The sequence below is a fragment of the Acanthopagrus latus genome, chromosome 18 (genome assembly GCF_904848185.1).
Source record: "Acanthopagrus latus isolate v.2019 chromosome 18, fAcaLat1.1, whole genome shotgun sequence".
NCBI lineage: Eukaryota > Metazoa > Chordata > Actinopteri > Spariformes > Sparidae > Acanthopagrus > Acanthopagrus latus.
In genome coordinates, this window is record NC_051056.1 from 19075921 (window position 1) to 19102636 (window position 26716).

The 26716-nt window shown below is 44.7% G+C and overlaps 1 protein-coding gene across 2 annotated transcripts in view; it reads right to left on the bottom strand.

The window, feature by feature from the left end:
- Positions 1 to 26716, bottom strand: part of LOC119007986 (A disintegrin and metalloproteinase with thrombospondin motifs 2-like) — a 123080-nt gene that overhangs the window by 58888 nt on the left and 37476 nt on the right. For both annotated transcript variants that reach the window (XM_037077997.1, XM_037077996.1), the window contains exon 3: positions 10588 to 10768. In XM_037077997.1, coding sequence (XP_036933892.1) covers positions 10588 to 10768 — 181 coding nt within the window. The remainder of the gene's footprint in view (positions 1 to 10587; positions 10769 to 26716) is intronic.

Genomic DNA, 26716 nt, shown 5'->3' on the forward strand with positions numbered 1-26716 from the left:
AGCTGATGTCAGGTAATAATGTTGAAAAATCCAGTAAGTGAAGCTTTAGTTGGGATTGTTCTGTACGTTCTTTTTATGCTCTGCCACATTTCAGTGTTTCGTGTGTCTAAGAGTTTTTCAGAAAGCAGACTTCTGTCAGCAAACACCGCTTTAATCACTGACACATACTCCTGAAAGAGTAAAACCACACTTTGCCATGACTCTAATGATTATGCTCTTGAGGAACATGTTTACTCCTCGCTGAAGTAGATGAGTGGTGCGCGTGCACACATACACACACAACAAACAGACACACAGGATGAGGAAACAGCTGTAATAAGCAGGGAATGTGTTGGGATGAAAGCATCGTTCACATGAGAGGCTCCATTAACCTCTGAATCAGCTGCCGTAGTATTACACACACATTATTACATTAACCTACATGGTGTTTTAGTGAGTGGTTGCTCATACAGGGGGACCATTAGATGGCAGTTTAATGGCGCTGCGTGCCCACACAGGTGTTATTCTGCCTGATTGGACTTCATTTCAGGGTGATGCCAGGTGGGGCTGCGCCGGGAGTTGCTAAACCCCGTGTACTTAAAAAGATGATAAAGGTGCAAGCTGCCCTGCCTCAACAGATGCCACTCAACCAACAGGAGATCTCTCACACAGTCCTGAGAGGAGCCGGAATCACAGTGAACATCTGTGTCACCGCGGCTGTGTAGACGCTCGCACATTAGAAAAACAATGTCAAATATTTCTGCTCAGGCGTGCACGTCGAGGAAGCTTATTCAGCGATGGCAGTGGCTCCCACACTTCTCTGAGGAGTGCCAGATTTAACACAGCATGCGTGTGTGTGTGTGTGTGTGTGTGTGTGTGTGTGTTTGCGGCATTGTGACAGTAGTGGGTGGAAGGAAGTCACACGCCATCTCATCTTCCGTGAGCTTCTGTCCCTTAGGTTGGCTGGTTACATAACTGATGCTAACACAGAACACTGGCCACCTCCAGGGAGGTCTGCTGCACGTAATTGTAGTCACACAGTTGTACCTGCTGCTGTGTGCGAGCCCTGTAATTAAGGCTGCATACATAAAAATAACTATGCATTAAATGATATTTATATGCTAACATCATCGCACACTCACAGCCACAGTGCTATCATCACTTAGATCCCGTGTATACACTGACCCTCTACTTAAACTTGCAGTGTGGGACTTGACACGTAAATGACCGTTCATCCCACTCACGTCTACACAAAATGAATTTCCTACAACAATGATTTATATCACCTTCAGATAAATCTCAGTGTTTTGCAGCAGAGTTTTTAAATCTAGCGTCAGCTGAGACGTTGCTCTGTGGCAATGTATTGTACCTGTGGTTTGCCAGAGCTGAGGAGGGGAGCGGCCATAGCTTTAGAGTAACTAGATGTCAAGGTTTCATCCAAACATTATATCGCTGACTTTCTAAAAAGGTAATACTACGCTTTTTGTTCTTATTTCAAGTCTGCAAAACTCAGTGACATTTTTTTTTTCTGACTTTTATCGTCAAAAAATTCTACCACTCTGAGTCAGCTAATAGGAGTGCTAGCTACACAGCCAGGTGAGCTAACGAGCTAATGGCAGCTACAGTTAAGAGCAGTTAGCGGTTACTCTGTTCTTTGGTTGGAGTATGGATTTTGGCAAGGGGACACTTCTTTGTCGTATTACTTACGGCTCTTTTACAGTTCAGGAAAGATTGTTGTGCCAAAAGAATGGCTAACTGAATGGGTTATGGAAAAACTAGCATGGTTACAGTAAGACTGGAAAATAATAAGTAAATAAAAACAAACAACAAACAAACTAAATTTTTTTGAATTCTGGGATTGTTTGTATCAACAATGTTTATACAACAACTCTGTGAATTTAGATTTTTCTTGCTGTGTTTTCTCCTCAGGTAGTCATCTCAGCCTCTCCCTTTGCTGATCACAACGAAAGCCTTTGCCCTGAATTTAATCACTGTTTCTCATAAATAGAAAAAAACAAAACAAAATAAAAACTAAACAAGGACACACACTCAGCTATGCAGCAGGATTTTAACATCAAGAGTCTGGAACTGACAATATGAACCCAACATCTGAAGCACCATCAAGGCTCAGAAAGGTGCTAATCTCGTCAAAACACTATGATCACCATGATTATAGTGACGCTCTCTCAATCACTGAGGCTCTAATAACACTATAGCCCTTTATCCCTCCAAGGCTTCCCTTCTTCTTCACCTCATCCTCTCCTCACTCACTCACTCACTCTCTCTTTGTCTCGCAGAAACCCACACACACACACATACACAGACTGCGTGCGTGGGTCAGTGCAGCAGCGGTGGCTGCAGACTGGAGCAGAGGTCGACCGCGCCCTGCTATTATCCCCGGAGACCTCCTCTGTTTAAAGGCAGCGCTGTGGCACACTGAGTGATGGCTCAATGGAGGGCCTGCTGGGAGCTTACTAGCAGGTGAGGAGTCAGACGAGCCAGAGGGAGAACACACACAGAGGGACACAGTGCAGGCACACGGACAAATATGCACTCGCACACCGGTCGACGCGCAAACGCTGCCAGTCAGTCACAAGTTAAAAAAAGGCTGGGGAAAAAAAAAAGCAAATGCGCAGGGAAGCACAAATACATGCAGGAATGCTTGACTGTGGACATGCATGCACACACACACACACACACACATATGCTGAGTGTGGTGAAAAGCCAGTCGTGCTCTCCAGGGACGGAGCCAGTGGCCGCAGAGAGGGAGAGAGGAAGCAGCTGGCTGCTGGAATACTTCCCCTCCTAACACTGTAATTTCCTCCCAGAGGCACACCTGGGCCAGCACTCATTCACACACATATGTACTGTATCTGTGTGTGTGTGTGTGTGTGTGTGTGTGTGTGTGTGTGTGTGTGTGTGTGTGCACGCGTACAGCATATGTGTGTGTATTTGTGTGTTCATGCTGGGCTGCCTGTGCGCACGTCTATGCAGGTATGCACTAACACACACTGCTAAACCAAAGTAGATCTCTAGTGCCCAATATAACGCCCATATTATTATACAGCATTACACATTATTACATACATAAAGCACGTGTTCTGTACATAATTCGGGCTGTAAAACAGTGTGGTGCCACTGCTCTGCGGGCCTGAAATAAGCAGCAGCTGCTGCACTAACCTGGCCAGAACTGAAGATCTGAGACCAGGATCATGTTGAAGGCAGTTTTATTAGATGGACACAAAACAAGTGGGCGTTATGCCAAAACAGTTTTGCATTCATTTCTTTGATCAAAGAAGGTGAAATTGAATTCCTCACACTGGATCCTACTTAGCATTTAATTGAAACATCTCCACCTGACACCCTCTTTTCCTGCACAGGCTACACTTACATTCTGAACAGCTATCTTGAGCTTTACAGCCTGTATTTATCGTCTATATAATGCTTCGCTGGAGTTTATGTTTCCGAATCATGGAATTTGCCGCTAAACATTGGGTTTTTCAGGCTAAAAATGCTCAGCCTCAGACAAGCAGTGGCAAAGGACATTGTTTACATAGGCTATATATGGCGAAGGAATTCTCCTCTTAAACTGCTGGGTTTGAAGCTTAAACAAGGATAGACGGCTCCTGATTTCATTTAGACCAGGGCTTAGCCACACAATATTGCTTTGGGGGCAAGTGGGAAGACAGTGCTGGAAAGGGAACATGGTGCTTCAGGGGGCCGGGCCAGTGTATTGAGGAAACTGATTGTAAAAATGCAATGTTTCAGTTATTATTAAGGAAATGTCCTATTGATGACAACGGAGAGGTCTGACAATCAGACAGGATGGAGACGGGTTAACAGTGGACTATCTGTTTAATTTTACAATCCGAGTCACAATCGGAATTGCAATTTTCTTTCTCAATTTTAAAGTGCCCCGTAGCCAGCCTTGAAATAGTCAACGAAATTTCTCCATTCGCACAGTATTTTTCTTAACACCCGTCTGTCTGCCACTTCCTGTTCTCTCATGCATACTACTTTACTTTTTTCCTGCTGCTATTCCGTTATTGCTTGCTTGTATTACTGCTTGTGTGTGACAGTCGTGATCTTGTTATTTGTCTTCAGCTCTCGCCTTCTTCCTGTGGCAAAAGGAGGAAAACTGTCACACAACTACAGAGATGAACCATGACGTTGGTGTCTCAACTATGAGGGATGTTTCAACACTTTAGTCATCATTTCATTGTTCAACCTTGTTTTCTCTTTGCAAAAATTTTGTTTTTATCTCAACTGTGTGTTTAAAAAAAACAACATCTGACAGTGAGTTCCTTTTCTGATCAAACTCATTTCTGATGTTGGAATGACGACTAAATCTACAAAAGTAAGACCGGGGTTGTATGAAACTTACTTTCCCATCAGAGTTGTCCGCATGCGCTCACGGTTTGTGGCAGTGCAGATCCAAAGCAAATGGAACTAAAGGATGTTCTTAGAATGGCCTCTTGATGACATCAGAAGGACGTCACCTTTCTGAGGTTTTCAGGTGGCTCTTTGGGAGTCCAGCAAGAGGCATGCTGTACTGCATTGTGTCTGCTGGGACCCTCTGTTATACACTGAAGATGAGTTCAGGCCATTTATTTATTTTTTGTGTGTGTGCGTGTGTGTGTATGTGTGTGTGTGTGTGTGTGTGTGTGTGTGCGTGCTCCCATCAGAGGAGAAGTGCTTAGTCACGAGTCTCCACTTAAAAACCCTTGTACCATATGACTATCCTTGTGTCACACCAGCAGAGGCGGAGACAGAGCAGGGAGGAGGGAGTAAAGTGAGAGAGAGCGAGAGAAAGGGTGAGTTCTCGAGGGAGCCCCCTTCATTTTCAGCATTCGAGAGGCAGACATTAAGCTACAGTGACTAGCACCACTGGCCTCCGTCTGACCCCCCTCCAGCTTCCTCTCAGAGCCAAAGCTGAGGCGTCATCGCGTCTGTGCGGCGCCACGTGGCCAGGGTGGGAATTTCACGGTGGCCACGGCCCCACACTTCGGCCTTGATGCCCCGTGAAAAAAAAGAATCATTGTACGGCCACAGTGACCTTTGTGCCCCTGCCCCTGTCCAAGTTCCATGTAAAAAGTGCCAGTGCAGTGTAGTGGGCTTGCCTTGAATTACAGCCACCCAACTGCACAGTAGTCACTCACAGAATCTTCAGTGAGTTTGCGATTTGCTCAGGTGGAGTCTCATCATCTCATCATCACATCACATCACATCTCTACGTCAGCCGTACTACAAAAACATACGACAAAAAATATTCAATAACTTCACTAATATTCAGTGTAGTGTCACCAAAATCACTATACAATAACCCTAACCCTACTTAAAAAAAACTGTTTTCTAGTATAACATTAACTTGATATTAGTATTAAAAAATGTTTTACTACATAATCCATGTCTTATTATACATTAGGATGTCATTTTATCAATCTAAAAGGTAAATCATTGAATTTTACTCAATGGCCTTTGTGCCCTGTCATGTGGCCTTGGTGCCACTAGAGAAGAAAAAAAGTGGCCTTGCCCCTAAAATGATGAAATTCCAACCCTGCACGTGGCACAAGCCGACGTCAGTGACCTGACCACTGCTCACATCCACAGGACCAGTACAGCACAGAGCAGTTAAGTACAAAACATACAAGAACAGCACAGAACAGCAGCGCCTGAGGGCCAAAAACCAGCGCTGGCTTTGTGCACAGGGTCCTGTGTAGCTGCCTCAGCCCTCCGCCCATTGTCAGACCACCAGCTAATTGCTATCCCCCCCCCCCCCCACCCTCCAGAGGCTGCAGGGAGCCTTTCTGCCTTCAGAACAATACAGATCTCTGAAATGTCAAGGAAAACAAGTCAGCTACAAAGGGCTACATTTTTGTAACACGGTCCTTTAACCTGCAGTGAACACGAGCACAGAACACAGCTGAATGACTGTTAGCATGCCACCAGAACATAGCATACACACAATGTTAGAGGAAGTATTCAAGTAATTTTGATGAGTAAAACTTTGAACGCAACACTGTGGTAACTCCACCAAGTGTACACATTTAAGTGTGTTTACAGGTCTTGGGAAATACTGCTGCTTGTGTGAAAGAGTAGTAAAGTATAAAGCCTTTTGTGGCTCCAGAGGAATCTGCAGGTCATCTGATAAATGCCCTCGACAGATTTCACTCAGTGGCTGAAAGTTGCATTTTGGGTAATGTGGGTACCAGGTTTTCCAAAGCGGCCCACTGGTCTCACATTCTCCTGTGACACTGTTGGACTCATTCTGGACAGTTTTGAAACAAATGATCAAAGTTGATGCAGCAGAATGAGAGACATCAATGTTTTCATTCCACGCATTCTTCTTCATGTCCAAACCTGGTGCCCTCGTTGCCCACAATGTTCCCTGTGACTGTAATTATCACTGTAAAATGTATCGATTGGCTTGACTCACTTGTTAAAGGAGACAAGAGTCAAATTTTTTTAAATTCAGCTTCTTAGATGTTAAACATTTTCTGGTGGATATTTTGTAGACCAAACAAAGAATCGATTAATCGAGAAGATGGTGGAGTAACGAGTATAATATTTGTTAAGTTCCTCAAATGTGTTACTCAAGTACATAATTTGCGAAATGTGCTAGTTACATTTCACCACAACATGCAAAAAGAAAAGAAAAGATGTCTCACAACATGAGAAAAACAAAAACTGGTGACATTTATGCATTTGCGTGGGAGTTTAGTCCAGGTAACGGACTAGGTGAGGGGGATTGTGGGAAAAAAGCCCTGTGGTTGTCCTTTTGCTTGGGCACGCCTCAGTGCCCTGGACACAACACTGCACTGGCACGCATACACATGCTGGTATACATGGAGTTATAGCAACAAACCCAACACAGGCAGACCAATCCCACTGGACAAATACTGAACCCCACCCTGAGGGTCTCAGAAGTAAAAAAAAAAAAAGGAAAAAGAAAGAAAGAAAGAAAGAAAAACATGTGTATGGACTCCAGAAAGCATGGGGGTTTGTTTGGGGCAAACCCAGAAGAAACATAGGGGGTCGAGGAAATAGAATAAGAAGAACAGGAATACACTGATCACAACCACAGATGAAAGGAGGAGATAAAATGAAATTGTGAGGAGCTGGAGGAAAAGACAGATTGAGGGATGGACCTCCATCCACCCAGCAAAAAAAATGAATGGCAATCCTTCGTTTTTTAACGGTACGGCCATTAATTGACAAATGTGCCACATTAATAATAAAGCCTGCTCTCCCCACTTAGGACATTGATTCACACCTCCTCAGCCTATGGTGTAAGAAACCGATCAATCTCACTCCTTCTTCATCTCTCTTTCTCTTCTTCTTGAGCTCCTCTATTACCTTGCTAAATATAACTTCCTTTGCCTCCATCTTTAGCCAGGAAATGAGTCCAACATTCAATAACTGGCTGTGAATTAAGCAGGCTTGGCGAAGGCGATCTCCAGAAATGATTGATTGATTATTAATTAATTCGCTAATGTCCCTGATTGATCTACAAGGCGGAGCGATCACGCAAGGAAGAGAATATGAAGGAAATCAAAGAACGAGAGAGGGGAAAGGATTTGGTTTGGAAGAAGCAGATCTATAATGTGTGGCTGTGATGTTACAGCGATGTGATGTAACAACTGGAAGGTAAACCTATGTTTACATAATGGTGTGGTCTAGAATAGCTAAGACAAAGATAAAAAGGAGAAAAAGACAAGAGAAACACACAGAGAGAGAGAAGAATAGAGAGAGAGAGAGAGAGAGAGAGAGAGAGAGAGAGAGAGAGAGATCCACATCAAATGCTACTGGGAGCAGCACATGCCTGCTCGTCTGTCTGTCTGTCTGTCTGTCTGTCTGTCTGTCTGTCTGCTTAGCCTTGAAAATCCCAGCACTCAGAGCCAGACGACCACAGAACTCATGCCCACGCCATACATGCACGCACACAGACACACACAGACACACAGACACACACACATACACACACACACTGTGGCCTGTTCTATCCTACGCTATTGATCTGCACCCCACTCTTCATTAGAAAGAAAGATTCAAAGGCAACACGGAGCAATGAGACGTGTTCTGTGTGTGTGTGTGTGTGCGTGTATGTGTGTGTGTTTGTGTGTGTCCACGTATCTGTTGTTCAGAAGTGTAAATGTATGATCAAGGGAGTTGTGTAAGCTGCTTGTGGTTACATCCTATATATACATATATATATATATATATATATATATATATATATATATATATATATATATATATATATATATATATATATATATATATATATATATATATATATATATATATATATATATATATATATATATATATGTGTGTATGTGTGTGTGTGTGACTCCTGTATAGGTTTTCTCAGGGTGCGCGTTCCCGTGCTCACGTGTGTGTGTGTGTGTGTGTGTGTGTGTGTGTGTGTGTGTGTGTGTGCGCGTGTGTGTGTGTGTGTGTGAACGTATGTGGATGTTCTGCCAGGTATCAGTAACAGAGGGAGCAGATCTGTGTTACTCTAACGCAGTCTGTCCTCACTGGGTGTTCCTATGGAAACTCTCTCTCTCTCTCTCTGTATATTATTAGACATTCTCAAGTCAACTGCTCAGAATAGGAAGACACACAGATCACATCTATTGCGATACACTCGTTATAAAGCGCCTCGGCTCGCTCCTGTACAACATGGCTGACTTGATTCCGAGAGAGTATTTTCTTGCTTTGGTGATTAGCTGAGGTGCAGACTCCTGCGCTGGGTTCGGGTCACGACTGGTTGATTTGCAGGCATCAGATCAATCCCGGTGATCGGGCAGCCACTTTCACTGACATAAGCCCGAGGCATGCATTGTAGTAATATTTCTGCCCAGCAAGCCGAGTTCTTTAACTCTGACTGTACAGCTGACGATACAGAAAATTCTATTTTCTATGATTTTCTATTCCCTTTGGTTTTGTATCCTGATTCGGTGCACCTTTTTATAATCTCAGCACACCTGAAGGGGAAAAAAAACAATACCACTGATGAGGTTTCTATGTAATTAGGAAAAATAACCCTTCCCAAACTGCCTCTGCCACTGTATGAAATTTATGTTCATGAAATAATTAACAGATTCTTTCCAAAGAAAATCTTTTCAATAATTTCAATTAAGCTCCTGTAAGAGACTTCTTATGATTTTCCTCTTGTCTCTTCAGTGTGCACCAACGAGACTCCTCTCTCCCACAGAAAACACCGCTCCTGAAGTGCCCGACACACCTCGTCAGCAGTCTTGCCTATAATTCTGTGATGTCTCGCGATCACTGCGTCACTAGATCACATTCATTTGCTTAGATTATGCCTGTATTCACCGTAGACATTAAGCTAACTGGAAGCTACGTCAGAGCCGACTGAAGACACAGAGCGGTGCTGGCTCGGGCGTGGGTGAGATGACCAATCAGAGCAGACAGGAGCTAAAACCGAGTGTTTCAGACAGGAGGAGGCTTTTCTGGGCTGCTGTACAAAACATGGCCATTTCTGCCAACTGACCTTCCTAAAACCTATATACATGGCAAAACATTAGACTAAGAATCATAAAATTAAAGACATTTTGGATGCTTTTTGTTCCTTTGGGTTACATAAAAAGATAAATACATGCATCTTCCCGAATTCCAATTTCATCAAAACTTCCGCTTATTTTGTGTTCGGCTAAAGAGATAAAGAAAAAAAACACACAGTAAGATGAATTCAGCTGATTAAATAGATTTTAAGGACCGCTCCTTCTAGCAAGTTCAATAGCCTCATTTCACTGCATGAAAAAAGGCCAGATTTTGTTTTTCTCGTTAAATTGTAATAATAGTAAAATGTTTTTAAAAAGATTTGGGAGTTACACAATATTACATTGATGAATAGATGAATTCTTATGATGATTTTTTTTTTTTTACTTTCGCGATAACACTCAGACCTTCAGTATTAAAGCCTGCTTGAATGCGTATTTGTCTTCCCTCCCTCTAATCCTTGAGCTGATATGCTGTGCCAAACTGTAAGTATTATGCTCTCCTCTAAAATAACAGGCCTTCTTGTTGTTTCACTTCATTTATTTCATCTGCAGAGTGGAAAATGGAGGCAGACACGACGAGAAAGCGAAGCCTTGAGTGCCAGCTGTTAATTGTTAAGGCAGCCAAGGCAGCGTATAATTCTATAAAAGACACGGAGGGTGCTACCTTAACAGTCAAACACGAGCTTCGCCATATGTCACTCCTTAGCGCGGTGACAGGCGGATGCGCTTGAGTGTGTGTAGGTGTAATCTTTTTGACAGCGGGGTGTGGATCGCCGTCTTTGCATACAATGGATGCGATAATATAACCAGGTGTGTGCGAGGGAAGAAGTGGCTTGAGACACTGGTTTGTTTCAGGGGCCGCAGAGAAGGAAAAAAAAAAAAAGTTAAGAGAAATGGTTTAAAATTAAAGCGAGAGATGATTACTCAGCCCTGCAGTCAGGGGGCGTTAAATAATTTCCACATGTGGCTACTGGAGGAGCTGGAGTTAAATAGAGCACAGTGCTGAAGTGTGCGTGTGAAGCATCCAGTGGAGGGTGCATAAGAGTGGAGGGCGGCGCAGTGGGAGCCGCAGACTGACCTCTGGAGTGGTAGTCTGCCGCCGCGCTGCTGATGGGCGCTTTCTTCACGGCCGAGGAGCGATAGACGATGTGCGTCCTCCCTCCTCCTCCTCCCTCCTCCTGCTCCTCCTCTATCACTCCGTCGCCCCTCTCCACCGGCTCGATAAAAAACTCCTCTTGCTCCACCCTGATCATGCCGGCCTGAAAGAGAGGGAAAGTTGATTAGACATGAATGCGCGCAGGTGACAGGAGTTTTCTTTTCTTTACCCCAGCGCTGTGCTGGGCGGGAATAGAAGAGGAGGGGACAGTAGTGATTCCTCCTGGGGGGAGGGGGGGGGGCCCACACAGAGGTCCGGAGTGACACCTGGCATCTAAAATGGAGCAGGAGATGAAACTGTCCCGCTCCCTGTCCTGGACTAACACATTCTGTCAGGTAATTCCCCACGTCTGCTACACACACACACGCACACACACATCAGGCTGTGCACAAATGCAAACTCACAGAGAGTGAGGCGGTGGGGGGAGGGGGGGGAGAAAGTAAAGAAGCGTGCATACAGAACACACATGCAAAAAAAAAAAAAAAACGGGACTTGAATGCACGTACGCGGGGAAAACAGGCGCTGGGAAAATTGCCCGTCACTCTCTCTTATTCCATCTGTCTGTTTAAGACAACTGGTAATTACCAAGGCAACGCACTGCTGTAGAGGGAAGCCATGGGGGAGAACACACAGAGAGAGGGAGAGAGAGAGAGAGGGAGGATGGAGAGGCTTTGAAAAGAAAGAAAGAGAGCGATAAATGAAGAAGAGAGACAACATCGATATGATCAGCGCTTGTCTGCTTCTCCCTCTTCGCATCTGACGGAGGACGGGCGGGGGGTGGGGGGAGCGATGAGTGAGCTGAAGGGAGGAAAAGTGAGCCGATGATATAAAAGTACAGTATACGTTACAGGGAAATGTGCGGAGCTGTGTGTGCGGACAGAGTTTCGCTCAAGTCAGAAATCCCACCCTGGGGCACAATGACCGGCTACAAATGGCTGACTCTATGAGACTGTTACATCTGTGGCAGTGTACCGTACATCACACTCAAACTACAGCCTGAACTGATGAAGGCCTGCAAGTAGTGAACATAATGAGGTAAGTACAGTCATGCTGTCAAAGTCTACAGGTGTACTGATGATAAATACAGAGTGCAACATTCACTCTCAAACAAACAAAAAAAAATTATATACTATCTCGGATTGAAGAGTCAGTTTGCACACTTTGCGACGAACACCTTTACTGAGGTCTTGACAGTCTGCATGTGCTCTACTAAAGGGAAAGTCCCCTCAAAGAATTCAAAAAATGCACATTTTCTATCTTAGCTGTAGTGCTACTTGTTAATCTAGATTTTGTTTTGGTGTGAGTTGCAGAGTTTCGGGAAATAGTCCATAGGGATGTCTGCCTTCTCTCAGACATAATATAGCTAGACAGGACTCTTTCTACTGAATGACACCCGCCAACCATGTCTGAGACAGAAGAAGGCGCATGTCCCCACTAGGCTAGTTGATGTTACGAGTAGATGCACTCGTCTTTCAATGCCTAAATTACCCACAATGCAACTGGCCAGTGAGTGACATCACTGGAGGGAATTCGTCAGATTACATGCGGCTTCCTCTGGAGCCACAAAAGGCTTCGTACTACTTTTACACAGTGATTCCCAAGACCTGTAGACCTGTAAAGACACTCCACTGCATAAAACCGGTGGAGTTACCCTTCAGAAACATCTTTAATGGCCACATGCAATCATCTTAAGCACAACATTATGAGACTTGTTCTCTGCATTTAACTTATCCCCGAGGAGCATTAGGCAACCACCGCAGAGCACCCGGGGACCAAGTCCAGTTCTTTGTGAGTTCAGCGAGTTAATGAGAGAAGCGCATTTCACTGGCCTCCTCTGTATTCATGACGTTTCCATTATCTACTGTACAGTTCCCACATGTGGCCTGAATACGGCAAAATACAAGAGTTTTCATTTATAAACCAAGACTCCAAGAATGTGTTCTTTTGTTGATACAAGTACACACAGTCCTTATGGAATCCTTTAAGATCGAGTATACAAACTCGAATGCTCCTTAAATTCCCCAGAGAAGCTGCTTTGAAACTAAATGGACATTAACCATAGTGGCCCCTTAAAATAAAAAGGAGCTCTTTTTCTTGCCTTTACTCTCGTCCTCCCCCATCCCCCCCCCCCTCTCTCTGTCTCTCTCTCTGTCTCTCTCTCTCTGTCTCACTCTCTCTCTCCTCCTCGTTTTCTCCCTGTCAGTTTGAGGCTTTGGTCCCGGAAGGATGTCGACAAGCCACTGACCTGCCCTCTCTCTCCCTTCCTCCTCTTTTCTCTCTCCTCTCTCTCTCTCTTCTCATCCCTCCATTTCCCCGAGCCGTGGTGCGGCATTCCGATCGGAGCTGATGGATCTGCGATGGTGCATGCATTCCCACTCCAGAATACCAAGCAGTAGGGAGAGGAGAGCCGTGTCAAAGAAAAAAGATGACATGCGGGACTGGGAGACGTCGTCGGATCGATCAGAGCCGGCATAGTGGGGGCGGAGGGTTAGAGGGAGGGGAAGGTGTGAGGGAGCCGGAGAACTGGACACGTCCTTTGAAAAGCAGAAGTGAATAAAGCATCAAAGAGTCTGAGCACATTTCCATAGTGAGAAGCATTGTCTTCATCTCCTCTAAAGCAGGAGCAGCCAAGTCCTAGTCGAGGGGATTACAGGGAGGCTTGTCCAAACAACTGTGTCCAGAACAGCAGACAGAAATTCAGAATCATCGGCTGTACACCGCCAGCCCTCGTGCGCCAACATGGGTTGGGTTTCTTAAAGACGGGGTTATGGGCAACTGAGAGATAAGCTGTTGATAATGCAGATCTGTATCTGTTAATTTACCACTTCTGGACAAGACATGGTTGGAATGGACAAAACAGTGCTGTGCCTGAATTAATCAAGCAATAAAAACTGAATGTATCTCAACAACAAAGCAGTCTGAGGTGAGCTTAACTACTGTAGAAGCCACGGAAAAGTTCTGTTGGACATTTTGCATGCACTTTTAAGATGGTCCCTAACTCCAGCTCATCATTTTTCCATCAGCTGTCAAGCCACGCAAAGATTTTTATAGCTCTGGGCATCAACATCTGGACAACAACAATCAGGCTTTATCCTCCTCGCCAAAACCAATACTGTACGGTGAAAACTGATGAAATGTTATTGAGAATAAACCTTGCAGAAAGACTGAATATCAAACTTTAAACCTCTGCACCCCGGTCTTCTTTCTTCTTTTCTTTTCATTGTGTGAGCGAATATCTTTTTGTTTATATGCTGGGAAATCTATAACATGCAATACCATGCTGCTTTGTCAACTAGCAGTCTTTCTTCACAGTTCAGACAAGCCATAACTGGATTTCTTTCAATAGTGCAAACAATTCAGACGACTTCTGAGACACCTTAAAGGAGACATAGCATGCTCATTTTCAGGTTTGTAATTTTGTTTTGGGTTACTATTAGAATAGGTTTACATGTATTATTCCTCAAGAAAAAGTTCTCATTTTTTTCAGACTGTCCAGTGCTGCAGCTTTGTATTCCAGCTCCATTTGAAATGCTCTGTTTTAGCTCTTGTCCCTTTAAGGCCCCTCCTCCTGAATACCCAGTCTGCTCTGATTGGTCAGCTCACACATGCCCGACCAAGAAACCTTACAACAACAGAGCAGCTGTGCTTAATCAATTCTTACGTGACGATCTAGCAGTTAGGCATAAACTATGCAAATATGTGACATGGTGATGTAGCATGATGTCATAAAGACACTGAATTGAAGCTGAGGCATTTCAGGAGCAGTGTTTTCTGTTTTAAACCATAATAACTGATCATGTCCAAATGATGTATCGGCACTTGATTCTTCACAAGCGATCAGTGCAGTTAGTGTTGCTGTAAGTCTACAACATTATTTGAAACCATCTTTTAAAAAAGAAAGAAAGGTATTAAATCTAAAGGATAGATAGATCACATCTATTCGCGGTGTGCAGCTACTGAGATGGGATTGAGTTATTTCAACAGGTCGGGTGTGACTGAGCTCGAGGGAAACAGATGATACAATCTCATGTTTTCTGCCAAGTTTGTGCTCGTCTGATGCTATCATTTTTTCCCCCCTCAGTACATTAATTATATATCTTTGTGTAATTAATTATGTATCTTTAGCATCATCACTCTACAACTTGCTTATTCAGAGATTGCTGAGGCATTGGCTGCCTTGCTAGTTTCTGTTCTCCTATTACAGTGAATTCATTGTGCTCCTTTGGGTGATGAGCCCTGATGATGTTTTATCAGGTTTGACATGTTAAAATTTAGCTTATTAGCTCAGCTCTCCTCATGAGACACTTAATCTGACAGTGGTTCTCTACATCTTATCATCATCTCCATTGATCGTAAGGGGATTTTCACATCACACAGGAAGTATCGCTGCATATCTTGCTGAGGAGGTCACAGCTTAGCATGCAGTTCAAATGGATCCCTATTATATTCTTCCACGTTTCTGAGTTTGTGTCTTCTTACCGACACAGCATTCGATCGACCCCCTGAAAAGCATATAAGTCTCTTTTAACAGACAAACACAAAGCTGGAGGGAAGTCTTACTGACGAGATCTATTTAAGTTCATATTTGAATCAATATAAACACTTCTTTGAGTAAATCTTCTTCGTGTGGAATAATGATGCAAATTACATCTCAGTAATATAACACCAAGATTAAAGAAGGCAACCCGGCACCACATGTTCACCTCTGGCTCATCCTCAAACAAAACACCCCTTCATGCTCACAACTCAGCGTATATAACTGAGTTATTATTACTCTCATGGCCACTGAGATGGTGACACTAACCACAACCCTCCCTCAGAGACCGTGCAGCCCATCTGCAGGCTCCAAATCTGGATGCTACACACCGAGTGTCCGGTTACAACAGGAGGATCCTCTGTATTTGAACGCACACCGAGCTCTATTTGAGGATCTGAGAGGAGTAACTTGAGTCGCGGGTAAGTGTCCTGAGGGGCACGTGAGACAGACGAGTAGCAGAAAAGCAGTGTTGGAGTGGAAGAGCGGATGTTGTGGTGAGGATCAAAGTCGCACCCGGCTGGGGCCCTTCAGCTCGGTCCACTACCAGCAGTGTGTGTGTGTGTGTGTGTGTGTTTGATCTGGTGTCACTATGTGTGTGTTTGATCTGATTCATAACTCTGCTACTGCTGGCTAACTTCACACACAGTTGCACACATGCATCCACAGGCAGGCAGGCAGGCAGGCAGGGCAGACACAGTCACACACAAGCACAAATACAAACACACTCACGCACAAATATAGCTTTGATAGTGACTCACTCGCACTGTGTAACCCACCAATTCATTCACCCTTTGAGTCATGAGGGAATCGTACAATAGTAAGCCTGATTTGAAAATTAGACACACTTCAGAGGGAGAGATTAAGAGGACACGTCACCGCAAATATTAATAGCGTTTTATTTAATCGCATCAGCAGCAAATTGTACCTTTATGTTCCCTCGCCAAGATCTCAGGAGAAAAGCCAAGTTTTTGTGTTTGGATTATCAATACTGCTCCGGCAAAAAATAAAAAAAAACACGTCAATTTATCTGAAATTTATGAAGGCGGCATGAAACTGAGCTATTCAAAAACACTGAGGGAAGCTAAATATATGAGTCATTTATGACCCCTCAGCCAGCCTTTTCCTCTCTGCAGGAGAGGGAGGAGGCAGGACGAGGCAGAGAACTGCAATTAAGGTCAAGTATTAAGACAGATTCATTAAGTGAAATTATTTGCTTCATGTCCTGAAGTGCGAGGCGATTGCCCAATTATGTTAATCGTGGATATGGGCGGAGGACGAGGGGGAGAACGCAGCAGACAAAATGCATCATATGTAAACACATGAGAGGAGGGAGGCTTAGTCACACTTAAACCTTCTAGAGCTGCAAGTTATAATTGTTTTCATTAAGTAATTAAAGCTGTGATACATTTTTATTTAAATATTAAATAGCTCCGTATTCCAACAGTAACTGCTGTTGTAGAGTGTTTGGTCAGTAACCCATGTCTCTCCTCCTCTTGCTCATGCAGTAAAATGAAATGAAGTTTTCTGCTGAAGACATCTGAAGTCTTCAGATGTTTTATTTTGTCCACAATCCAAAGAAAGGAGAGTTTTGACTAGTTCTTTTTATATTAAAGGGTAACTCCACCAATTTTACACATTAAAGTGTGTTTACAGATCTTGGGGGGCACTACTGCATATGTGAAAAGAAACAGTGTAAAGCCTTTTGTGGCTCCAGCGGAAGCTGCATGTAATCTGATAAACTGACGCTAGTGACGTCACTCAGTGGCAGATGCTTTGTGGGTAATACAGGTATGAGGTTTTAAAACCTACAAATTGTTCTCTCGTTATGGACAGTGACCAGAAGATATCGCCCATCTCATTCCACACGTTCTTCCTCCTTTTCAACACTATGTGCCTACATCACCCACAATGCAACTTAGCCACCGAGTTTCCAGCTTCCTCTAAAACCACAAAAAGGCTTCATACTACTTTGTCCTGTCCTGTAAAAACACTTTAAAGCATCAAATAGGTGGCGTTACCCTTTAAAAACTATAATTGATTATCAGAGTACTTGGTGGTTGATTTAATAACTGACAACAAATCCTAAAACCTACTCACACCTATGTCATCTGTCAGTTGCTGAAACACACACACACATGCATGCTCACACACGCACACACACACACTGTCAGGTTGCGTATGCGTGAGCCAGACGCCAGCGTGATTTAAGCCGTGCAGGACTTAGCGATGCAGCTCCGTCCTTGCCTTACTGCTCCGCTCATTACGCAGAGTGGTCTCTAAAAATGGTCACTGTAAGCACACACCTACATGACCTCGCATAAACGCACTGTGGCCAAGTCCCCCTCACCCCCTATTCTCTCTCTGCCTGCTTTCTCCAGCTCATTTGCAAATTGTTCCTCTTTGACCTACATTTTCTGATCACAGTATGTCAGCAAAACTACAAATACACTCTACTCTTGCGCACGCACACATACAGAGCCCGAGACGTTTAGGGTTTTGACTCTCTGGCCCGGCCTGCACACATTAACTGCGTGCGACCCCTGGAAGAAAAAGCGAGGGATGAAAAACATGCAGCGGAGGAAGAGGAGGGGATGTGAATAAACAGGAAACACTCTGAAGCTTCGGTCTGTTATCTCCAGGAACATCTCCCTGCCTTTTTTTTTTAAAGTTGGACCCCCCACTTTTACACATCGGTCGCCCGGTTCTCCATTTCCGCCCCCGTCTCCTTCATCTCCCTTCCCTTCTCGCCGCCACATAATCCGCATCTCCGTTTGCTCCCAGCTTTTTCTTTTTCCGTCGCTCTTTCTGCTTCTCCCTCAATCTTTTCTCACACTCCCATTAGTGCCCCGTCCTCCCTTGCTCCACCTCTTTTCCGTTTCTCATAATGCTAAGTGGTGGAGGCACTCTAAATGTGTGAGAGCGAGGATGGAGCCAGGTGTTGGAAAAAGGAGACAGACGAAGACAACAGAGCGCAGAGCCCTGTTATTTAAACAGACCTCAGGATGGCACTGAGGCCTAAGAATAGCAGTAGTAAGCCAAACCTGGTTCAGCCTGACCGCATGATGTGTGGAAATTTTGGTTCAGGGCGAGAGCGTTGACACAGACAGAAACACACAGTCGCTGACAGTCTGGCAGATAGACCGAGAGACCAAGTGCCAGCCAGACAGACAGTTTGCAAAGGAGGGCTGCCTCAGTATCCCGCTCTCGCTTTCTCTCTCTGTGTGTCTCTCCCAATTCCTGTTGTTATTCATCAGGACAGAAGCTCCATCCCTCTGTTTTCTGTCCAAACAGAGATTATGAATCAGCGGTCTGAAGAAGGGAAAAAAGGGAGAGGAAGCCGAGACAGAATGAGCAGAGGAGTTAAAGCAGACGAAAACGTGTGATAACCTGCCAGGAAGAGGTGATGTGGAAAGGAAGTGGTAGGCAAAAAAAAAAAAAAAAAATTGAGACGGTAAGTGACAATTGAGAATTAACAAGAGTAGAAAAGAGATTCTAAGGGAGCGAGACACATTCGAGGAACAAAAAAGACTGAAAGGAGTTTTTGGATGAAGAGGCCGAGATATAAAGGGAACGTATAGGAGAGAATTAGAGAGCGTCATTTACACCATAATCGGCTCAGCGCTGAAATGAAGCAAAGGTCCTTTTCCTCCTCCTCCTCCTCCTCTTCCTCCTCCTCCCCCGTTGTTCATCTCTCTCCTCTCTCTGTCTAACCCTTTCGTTCTTTTTCTCTCAGCAGTCTGACAGCTTTCCCAGACAGCCAAATGTTCTTGGCCTGAGCAACATGAAGGAGTCAAGACAAGTGTAGGGAATGTTTACAAGATCCAGTCATCAGAAGCATCCGCGCTCGGTCTCCACTGTTGTCTTTTCACAGCGTGGCTCAGGTATTGGCAGAGGGCCTGTACTTTCTACAGAGGGTGGCAGTTTTTGCTGCAGACGGCCAGAGGCTGTATGGCATAAAGCTGATATATTGTTGTATCAAACTTACCCCAACCCCAGAGGAAAGGTTCAGAGTGGCTGGTGTTGTGTTACATTTACAGCATCCCCAACAACGCCAAAGTGCCATTAAGGAAAGCTCAGAACTCCAAACAGACCCTGGGGCAGTGCAACAAAGGCGATCTCTGAGGAAATGTTTGTTTAAGCCTTGAAAAAACCCTTAATTTTACCTTGTGTAAGTTGGGGAATAAGCAGATCTCCATAATAAAAGTGCTGGATCAAATTCAGGAACATGACACATTTAGACCTGCAGTCATGTTATAAGTTTAGAGGTATAAGTGGTTTCTGCACATGTAATCCCAACAGGCATGAGACATGAACAGACACCATTTAAAGTACACTGGGGTTTGGCTTCTTGACTGGTTGCGGGCTTGTGCCGAGCGACCCGATTGGTTGCTTGACAAAATTGGTTGGTCAGGTGGTGCGTTCAAAACAAGAGAGGAAAGAGGAGCTTAGTGTTAGTTAACGTCTGTGCAGGTTTATGAGGGATGCTTCTGCTTTTACTCTCCTGCAAGAGCCGTCCTCGCAGTGCATCTCTGGTTAGATGTTCAGGAAAGTTGTGGACGACAGAGAAAAGCAGTCAAGTTGTCAATATTCCTTGCAGGGCTACATCATGCTGTGGTTGTCTATAATAAAAGCATTTGAAGGGGACCATTTGTAACAAACCTCAAATATGTTTATCATATAGGCTTCTCTTATGGCCAACCTACTGTACAAGCTTCCTGCTAAAACACACCTCTGTGTTTCCAAGATAGGGTTTTACTCCCAAGAGCTCACAGAGTTGGCAGAAACTTGTGTAACAGACACGCAAGTAGTCTGTGAAATCAGATACGAGGGTTTCTTCCATTTTTGTTGTTTTGTTGTTTAACTGGCCACACTGCTATTTGCAAACATATCATTGCAAGTAATGTGTTTCAGCGCAGACTGGTGCCATTGTCTCATCGTGTTTGAAAGGGCCTTCAGGTGAAATTCTAGTCGCGACCAAGCTTTTGCTGTTTAGCTGCAGGTGTGTTTTGCACTACATACTGGAGTTGAGTCAGCAAGGAATGATAACGGTTGCTTAAATGATAAATGTCCATATTCGAACATTAAGCACGCAAATTCAATCTTGACCTTGCAACAGACAGAAACATAAATGGACCCTGAGTTTTGTTTTTGTCTTAAGAGGTTTGGTGTTTGCTTGGCTGCCATGGAGATTTGATTGAAAGGTGATTCGATAAAGTACAAAGAGATGGATTTTGAGTGGTCTTCATGAGATGAGATTGAAGAATTTTTTTCATCCAACTGTAAAGAATCTGAACAGATTTGCACGGTGGAAACTGTGGAAACACGTAAAACTGCTGGTCAAATATTTCTTGTGCAGCCAAACTAGTTTGTAAGTGATACAACTGACAGACTTTTATCAACTGGTGGTTAATCTTTACAAATGTTTAGGTTTTGTGTGCTCCTCGGCCTCACACTGCCAAAACACTGACACACACACACACACACACACACACACACTCACACACACACACAAAGAGTACAGACCAAGCGCCCATCAATCCCTCTTACCGGCCTAGCCCAGTCATCGATCAGCGTGTGTGTGTGTGTGTGTGTGTGTGTGTGTGTGTGTGTGTGTGTGTGTGTGTGTGTGTGCACGCACGTGTTTCCTTGCACTCACATTTGTGTGTGTGGTCTTCCGGATTGATAAATGACCCCGATTAGTGGCGACTGACCGCTCTATGATTGCAATCTAAGTGCAGCGGAACAGCTGTTCTCAAAGCAGTGTTGTCTGGAGCGGCCTGTGATTAATACAACGGCACTTTAATGAATTACAAAGTGACCACGGGTCTGGGATCTACCGGCCGGTCATAATTCCATTTCTTCACCTGTGAATGTTGTGGAAGTTGGTGGGAAAAGATACACAACACTTTGAGGTCCAGCTCTCTGGTTCTTGTTCCAAACTGAAGAATCTATGCTGTCAATTGTTTTCAAAAAACAGCAAATCGAAACAGAACAGAAACAGAAAACATTTTCAGATCTCTCCACACTCAGACAATCTCAGCTGTGTGGACGGAGGCTGTCAGTCTGGATTGCTGGAATGTGGATAAATGATGTCTGTCTGTATGAACAAGACACTCTGCGCTAAAACGCCATGAACCTGCATTTTTCCTTCTCACTTTCAAGAAATCCCTCGGTAGCTCTCACTTGTTGTCGCTCCCTTTTCTGTCTCCCTCCTCCTTCCACCCTCCTGACCCTCAGTCCTGTCGACCCCGCCCTGACGCTGACAATAACACGCACACACACACACACACGCGCCGACACATCTACACACTTTCACACACACAGATCCATGCTCAGATCCACACCCATCCCCATCCTTATCTCTACTCTATCTCTATATCTCCACATCTATTGGGTATACCTGTAACCTAGCAACAGAGCAGAGCGAAGACCCTCCCCTACCTGCTCGCTGCTCTGACTGCTGGACCCGACAGCCAATCATATTGTGCTGGGGCAGCAGCACGAGCCAATCAAATATTTGCTATTACTGGGAGTTGCCCCCCTGCTCTCCACCCTTTTGACCCCACATACGGGCAAAGAAACACACACACGCACAGAGTCTCTTGAGGCCAGTCAGGAGAGAGATCACAGGATTGGGCTGACTTGCCTGTTGATTTCCTAACAACCAATCCTTCATTAGCAAGTGATGATAAATTAAATGTGTGATGGTAAGAGTGTGTGACTGATGGCTTCCTGCCGTACTATTGTGGGACAGTATCAGCATGTGTCTGTCTATCAGCTCTGGAGTTGCTATGTGCCCATGTAGCTGCAAGACCTGTTGTGTTAAAACCACCCTGCTTTCTCACCTCGCCCCTCCTGTATTTATTTTCTGTCCTCTAGAGCTCGACATGTGATGTGATTCTCAGCCCTCTTGGTAGAATAGATGTACGATAATAGCCAGCTACAGTGCACCTTTTGGAAAAACCACATTACAAGACCAAGAGATCAATCTTCTTAAAAAAATATGACATTCAGAAGTTCAAAATTCCACATCGATAAATGATCTCACTCACGTTTTTGATCAGATCAGAGGTCCCCGCAGTCAGAGCCTCCGTGTGACGTACCAGCTATCAAGATATTTTATCTGTTCTATCCGAAAGAGTCTCATTTTTAAAGATTTGCATTGGCTTGAGGTCGAAAAACAATACAAATGAGAGTTCTCTGCTGAGATAGTGCATAAGTAAATGTTAAGTGCGGTAAAGTCTCTGAACTTGATCCTGTCGAGGCTCAAGTTGAGCTCAGGTAAGCTTTCACCAGCTCTACCAGTAACTTCTCCCGCACCATCGGCGGCTCTACTCCCCTCACGTCCGCAGCCTCGGCCTTGTCTCCGACCAAAGCCTCTCCTTTGATCAACATGTCAAGCGCAGCACCAAAACAGACTTTTTCCACCTCAAAAACATCGCCCGTCTCCGTCCATCCCTCTGCCGCCGAGCAGGAGACACTCTCATCCATGCATTTATTACTTCGAGACCAGACTGCTGCAATAGAGTCCTCCGCGGTACATCCTTCGAATTCCTCAAGAATCTCAAATACATCCACCTGAAACCGCATCACCCCTGTCCTTCATACGCTCCTCTGGCTCCCCACCCCCCAAAGTATCCACTTCAAACTCCGCCTCATCACCTATGAAGCCCTTCACAATCTGACTCCAGACCTGACTGAGGCCAACCTCCTGTCCCCACCTATCAGGACAAACCAATGCACCTGGTAGGGGACGGGGCCCTGGAACCTGCTCCCCGAAAGCATCAGAAACTCTTCATCGCTCTCCAATTGCAAACTTTCATACAGTCTCGCAAAACACAACACTGCCTTGAAATGGTCCACGATCTTTGATGAGCTTAGTTCTCCTCCTCCCTTTGTTCCATTTACTCACGGATAATCATTATTATTGCTATTATTGTCATTACTGTCATTACATGCGGGGGCAGAAACTAGCTGGAAGTTTTCTTGGAGGTGTTTTTGATAAATATACCAGTTATTTATTACCTGCTTGTTGGAATATCGCAGAATATTATATTTCAAATCATTTTTGTTGTAATTATGCTTACAATTGTGATATTTTTGGGAGTCATTTAAATTTGTATTGTAGATATCTATCAATTCAATTCTATTTACATCATGTACAGATAGCCACATCGCACTCATCCGTGTGGCATGGCAGGTTTTTTTTCTTCTCTCCTTTATCTTTTACTCTAACGTTCCCTCGCCTCCTGCCCTCTTTCAGATTCCACTCGGGGGGCCATCGAAGCGGGAAAACTGTGAGTATTAGTCAGACTTTTTGGATAGATAGCGAGACAGAGGAGGGGGGAACAGGCCGGGAGAGAAGGGAGAGTCATCTTGGTCCACACCAATTTGCACATCTGCTACTACAACCATTCTCCGCCATGCGCACCTTGATCTCATCCTCACGTACGGAAATACAATCATTCAAGTGTTCACAGAGCCGCAGACCTTGAAACTTCCAAATCCCACAATCACAGATGTTTAATGGAGGCTCAGCTCCTCTATCTTCTGTCTTTTCACAAAAGCACGAATCCATGCCTCCAACTAAAAAAGGCAACCAAGGCCTCTGACTAGAATTCCAAAAATTCAAAGTATGACATCCAGTGTGACCCACAGTGTGTGAGTGCATGCGGAGATCCGTGTGTGTGTGTGTGTGTGGTAGCGCGCTGATGAGGTGAGGAGGCGATATTCAGGCCAACTGTTGCCTGGGTTAGTGTGCGACCCAGACACGAAAATTAAAACACTGGTAATTTGGGGTCCTTGAAAATGCAGCAGCACATGGAGAGAGCAACACGAGAAGGAGAAGTGTGCGGCAGAAGTTTTAATAATGCTGGAAAAATCGCAATAATGGAGGACTCGATGCAACATTCCCTTAAGATTTAATCAGAGTTTCTTTTTTTCCAGTATTCCCGAGTCAGGAATGTAAATGTTTATACAACACTGAATTTATCTGCCCATCTAGTATCCTTATGGTACTTTGTGCTCCGTCGTAGCACATTATTTCCTCAAGCTATTTCCACAGATGCACGCTGTATCACTTGAGCTTGGTGGAAAATTATATTCACCTCACATGACACACGGACGTCAACAGGCTGGAAAGAATTATGTTATAAAGCGGACAGAAAGTTCTGATAGTGATCATTAGTTTTAGTTTGAAGGATTGCGGAGGCAGTGCTGCGGCCATGTTGGAACGCTTCCTGTGAAGCACGTTTTAAAAATCCCGCTGTCTGTAAACATTCAAATGGACCTGTCTCACATCGACAGCGAGACCTGATATCTCCTCAGATGACTGCACAGAAAGACCGTTTCGACTGTGAACCTCATGCACAAGACTTGGTTTACTTCTAGTTGTTACATAAGGGCAAAAAAGGAGGTTCTTGACACCAGCATGTCAGCGATTCTTTTTGCAAAACTGTGGCAGCTCTCTCCATGAAAGACGAGAGCGCGCCAAGTATGTATACTTGAGCGGTCGCGGACGGCTGGTGCATGAAGCATACTGGAGCCTTTAGAGGCAAACGATCGGAGCGTCAGTGAGCTGAGGCCACGACGACCACAGAGCCTCTTTGTTCTCCACCCAACTTATTCTCTGTTCCTCACTTAACTCTCGCTTTCATTCTTATTGTAGAAATACCGGCGTGTGCGAGGGCTCATAGACACAGATAAGAATCTGTGCTTACCAGGGGAAACTGGGTTCAGGGTGAAGTGCGTATCTGTACATTGAGTATAACTCACCTGTGTGATCCTGGCTGACTGGATGTGTGCTGCAACCAGCCGGCAATACGCATGTGTGAAGGGAAGACCGGAACAGTTGTGGAAAAAAATCATAAAACAAACCGAAGGGAAGATTATACAGTGGACACCACAAACTGCCTCAAAATACATCACACTGCGAAGATTTATGTGCCCACATCTGGACAAAACTGGAGGGGTTGGCCACTTCCCCCACAACCCTAAACTATCGCTGTCGAGCTTCTCGCATGGCACATATGCATTTGACAACTGTGGCGGATTTACAACTCTGAATTCTTGGTAACAACAGCAGAACTCCGATTTTAGATGGAAGCAGGTAAAAACAGGCCTCTAATTTCTAGTCTGGACAAACAAATGTTGCACTAAACCCTCAAAGCATTCAGAGCTGGCTTCTGCACATTAGAGAAAATACAACACAACGTGAAAAATGTCAACAAGGCTGTTTAAAACATAACCTGTAACAAACCACTGAAGGTGGTTAATGATGTGCTCTTTGACCTTCGGAGGGAGGATTGATTAGCACTAGAGGTATTAAGCTGGCTAGCCAAAAATATCAATTGAATCCACCCCTGCAAGCCACCAGTCCTTAATCTTTTTCGAGCTGCGACCTCCAAGAACATCCAGGTTGGTGTTTACGTCACCTCCCGTGGCCCTGCGACTTTTAACTTACGTCCTCCTGAATGTGCCAGAATGAAAAAGAGGGTTGACACACATTCTGTTTTTCAAATGTCGTATCATATCCATCGGAGTAAAAACGCGAGTTGAATGCAGACGAATTAGAGTAACACCTTGAGGCCATCCAAGGGTGACTTGCTCTGGAGAGAATTCTTCGCGATGCAATGATAGCTTTTCCACAGCGAAGAACTGCGACGAATTCAAAATCGATACAAACTGACAAAATTCAAACACGTCATGTCCTCACATTGGTGTACTTCGGTGCAGGCCGTGATATAACTTCACTTGAAACAACACATTGGAGAGTTCGAGACATCTCCCCTCCCTCCGCCACCACCAGAGGGCGACACTGTGGTGTTCGAGGCCCATAGGAGCTCAGTGGGCAGCGAGGTCTGCGAGGTCTGTCTAGTGGGCAGAACAGAGAGAGGAAGACAGAGACGGGGGGGTAGAGGCAGAATGTGTGTGGGAGAGAAAAAACACTAAACAGAAGGTGAGGCGAGACAACTGAGTGGGGGGCCATGAGACTGAGATGTACTCAGAAGGAGAGTGTGTGTTGTGTGTATATGTGTGTGTGTGTGTGTGTGTGTGAGCATGTGTGTGTCTGTGTGTGCGCGCATGAGGCTTATGTATGAGATCTTGCATAAGCGCAGGTGTCAGCAGGTGCATGCAAGCACTAATACAAAGTGGTGCATTGGCATCTGTGTGTGTGTGTGTGTGTGTGAGTGTGTGTTTGTGTGCCTTAGGACAATACTGCTCCCTCATTACCCAACTGTTTCCTCCAGTCCAGCACTAATGAGGAGCCTCACCGTCACCGTGCTAATCAAGGTCAAGCCTAGGCCAACAAACAGAAACACACACATACATCCATACACACACCTTCACATACTTCCCAGAACCACACTGTGCATGTATGTGTGTATGTATGTGTGTGTGTGTGTGTGCGCGCACACACAGCTGGATTTTGCATTTATGGATTTATCACACACAAAAAAAGAGACAAAAGCGAGCAGACAATGGGGTGGAGTCCTGAAGGATCCCACATGATCA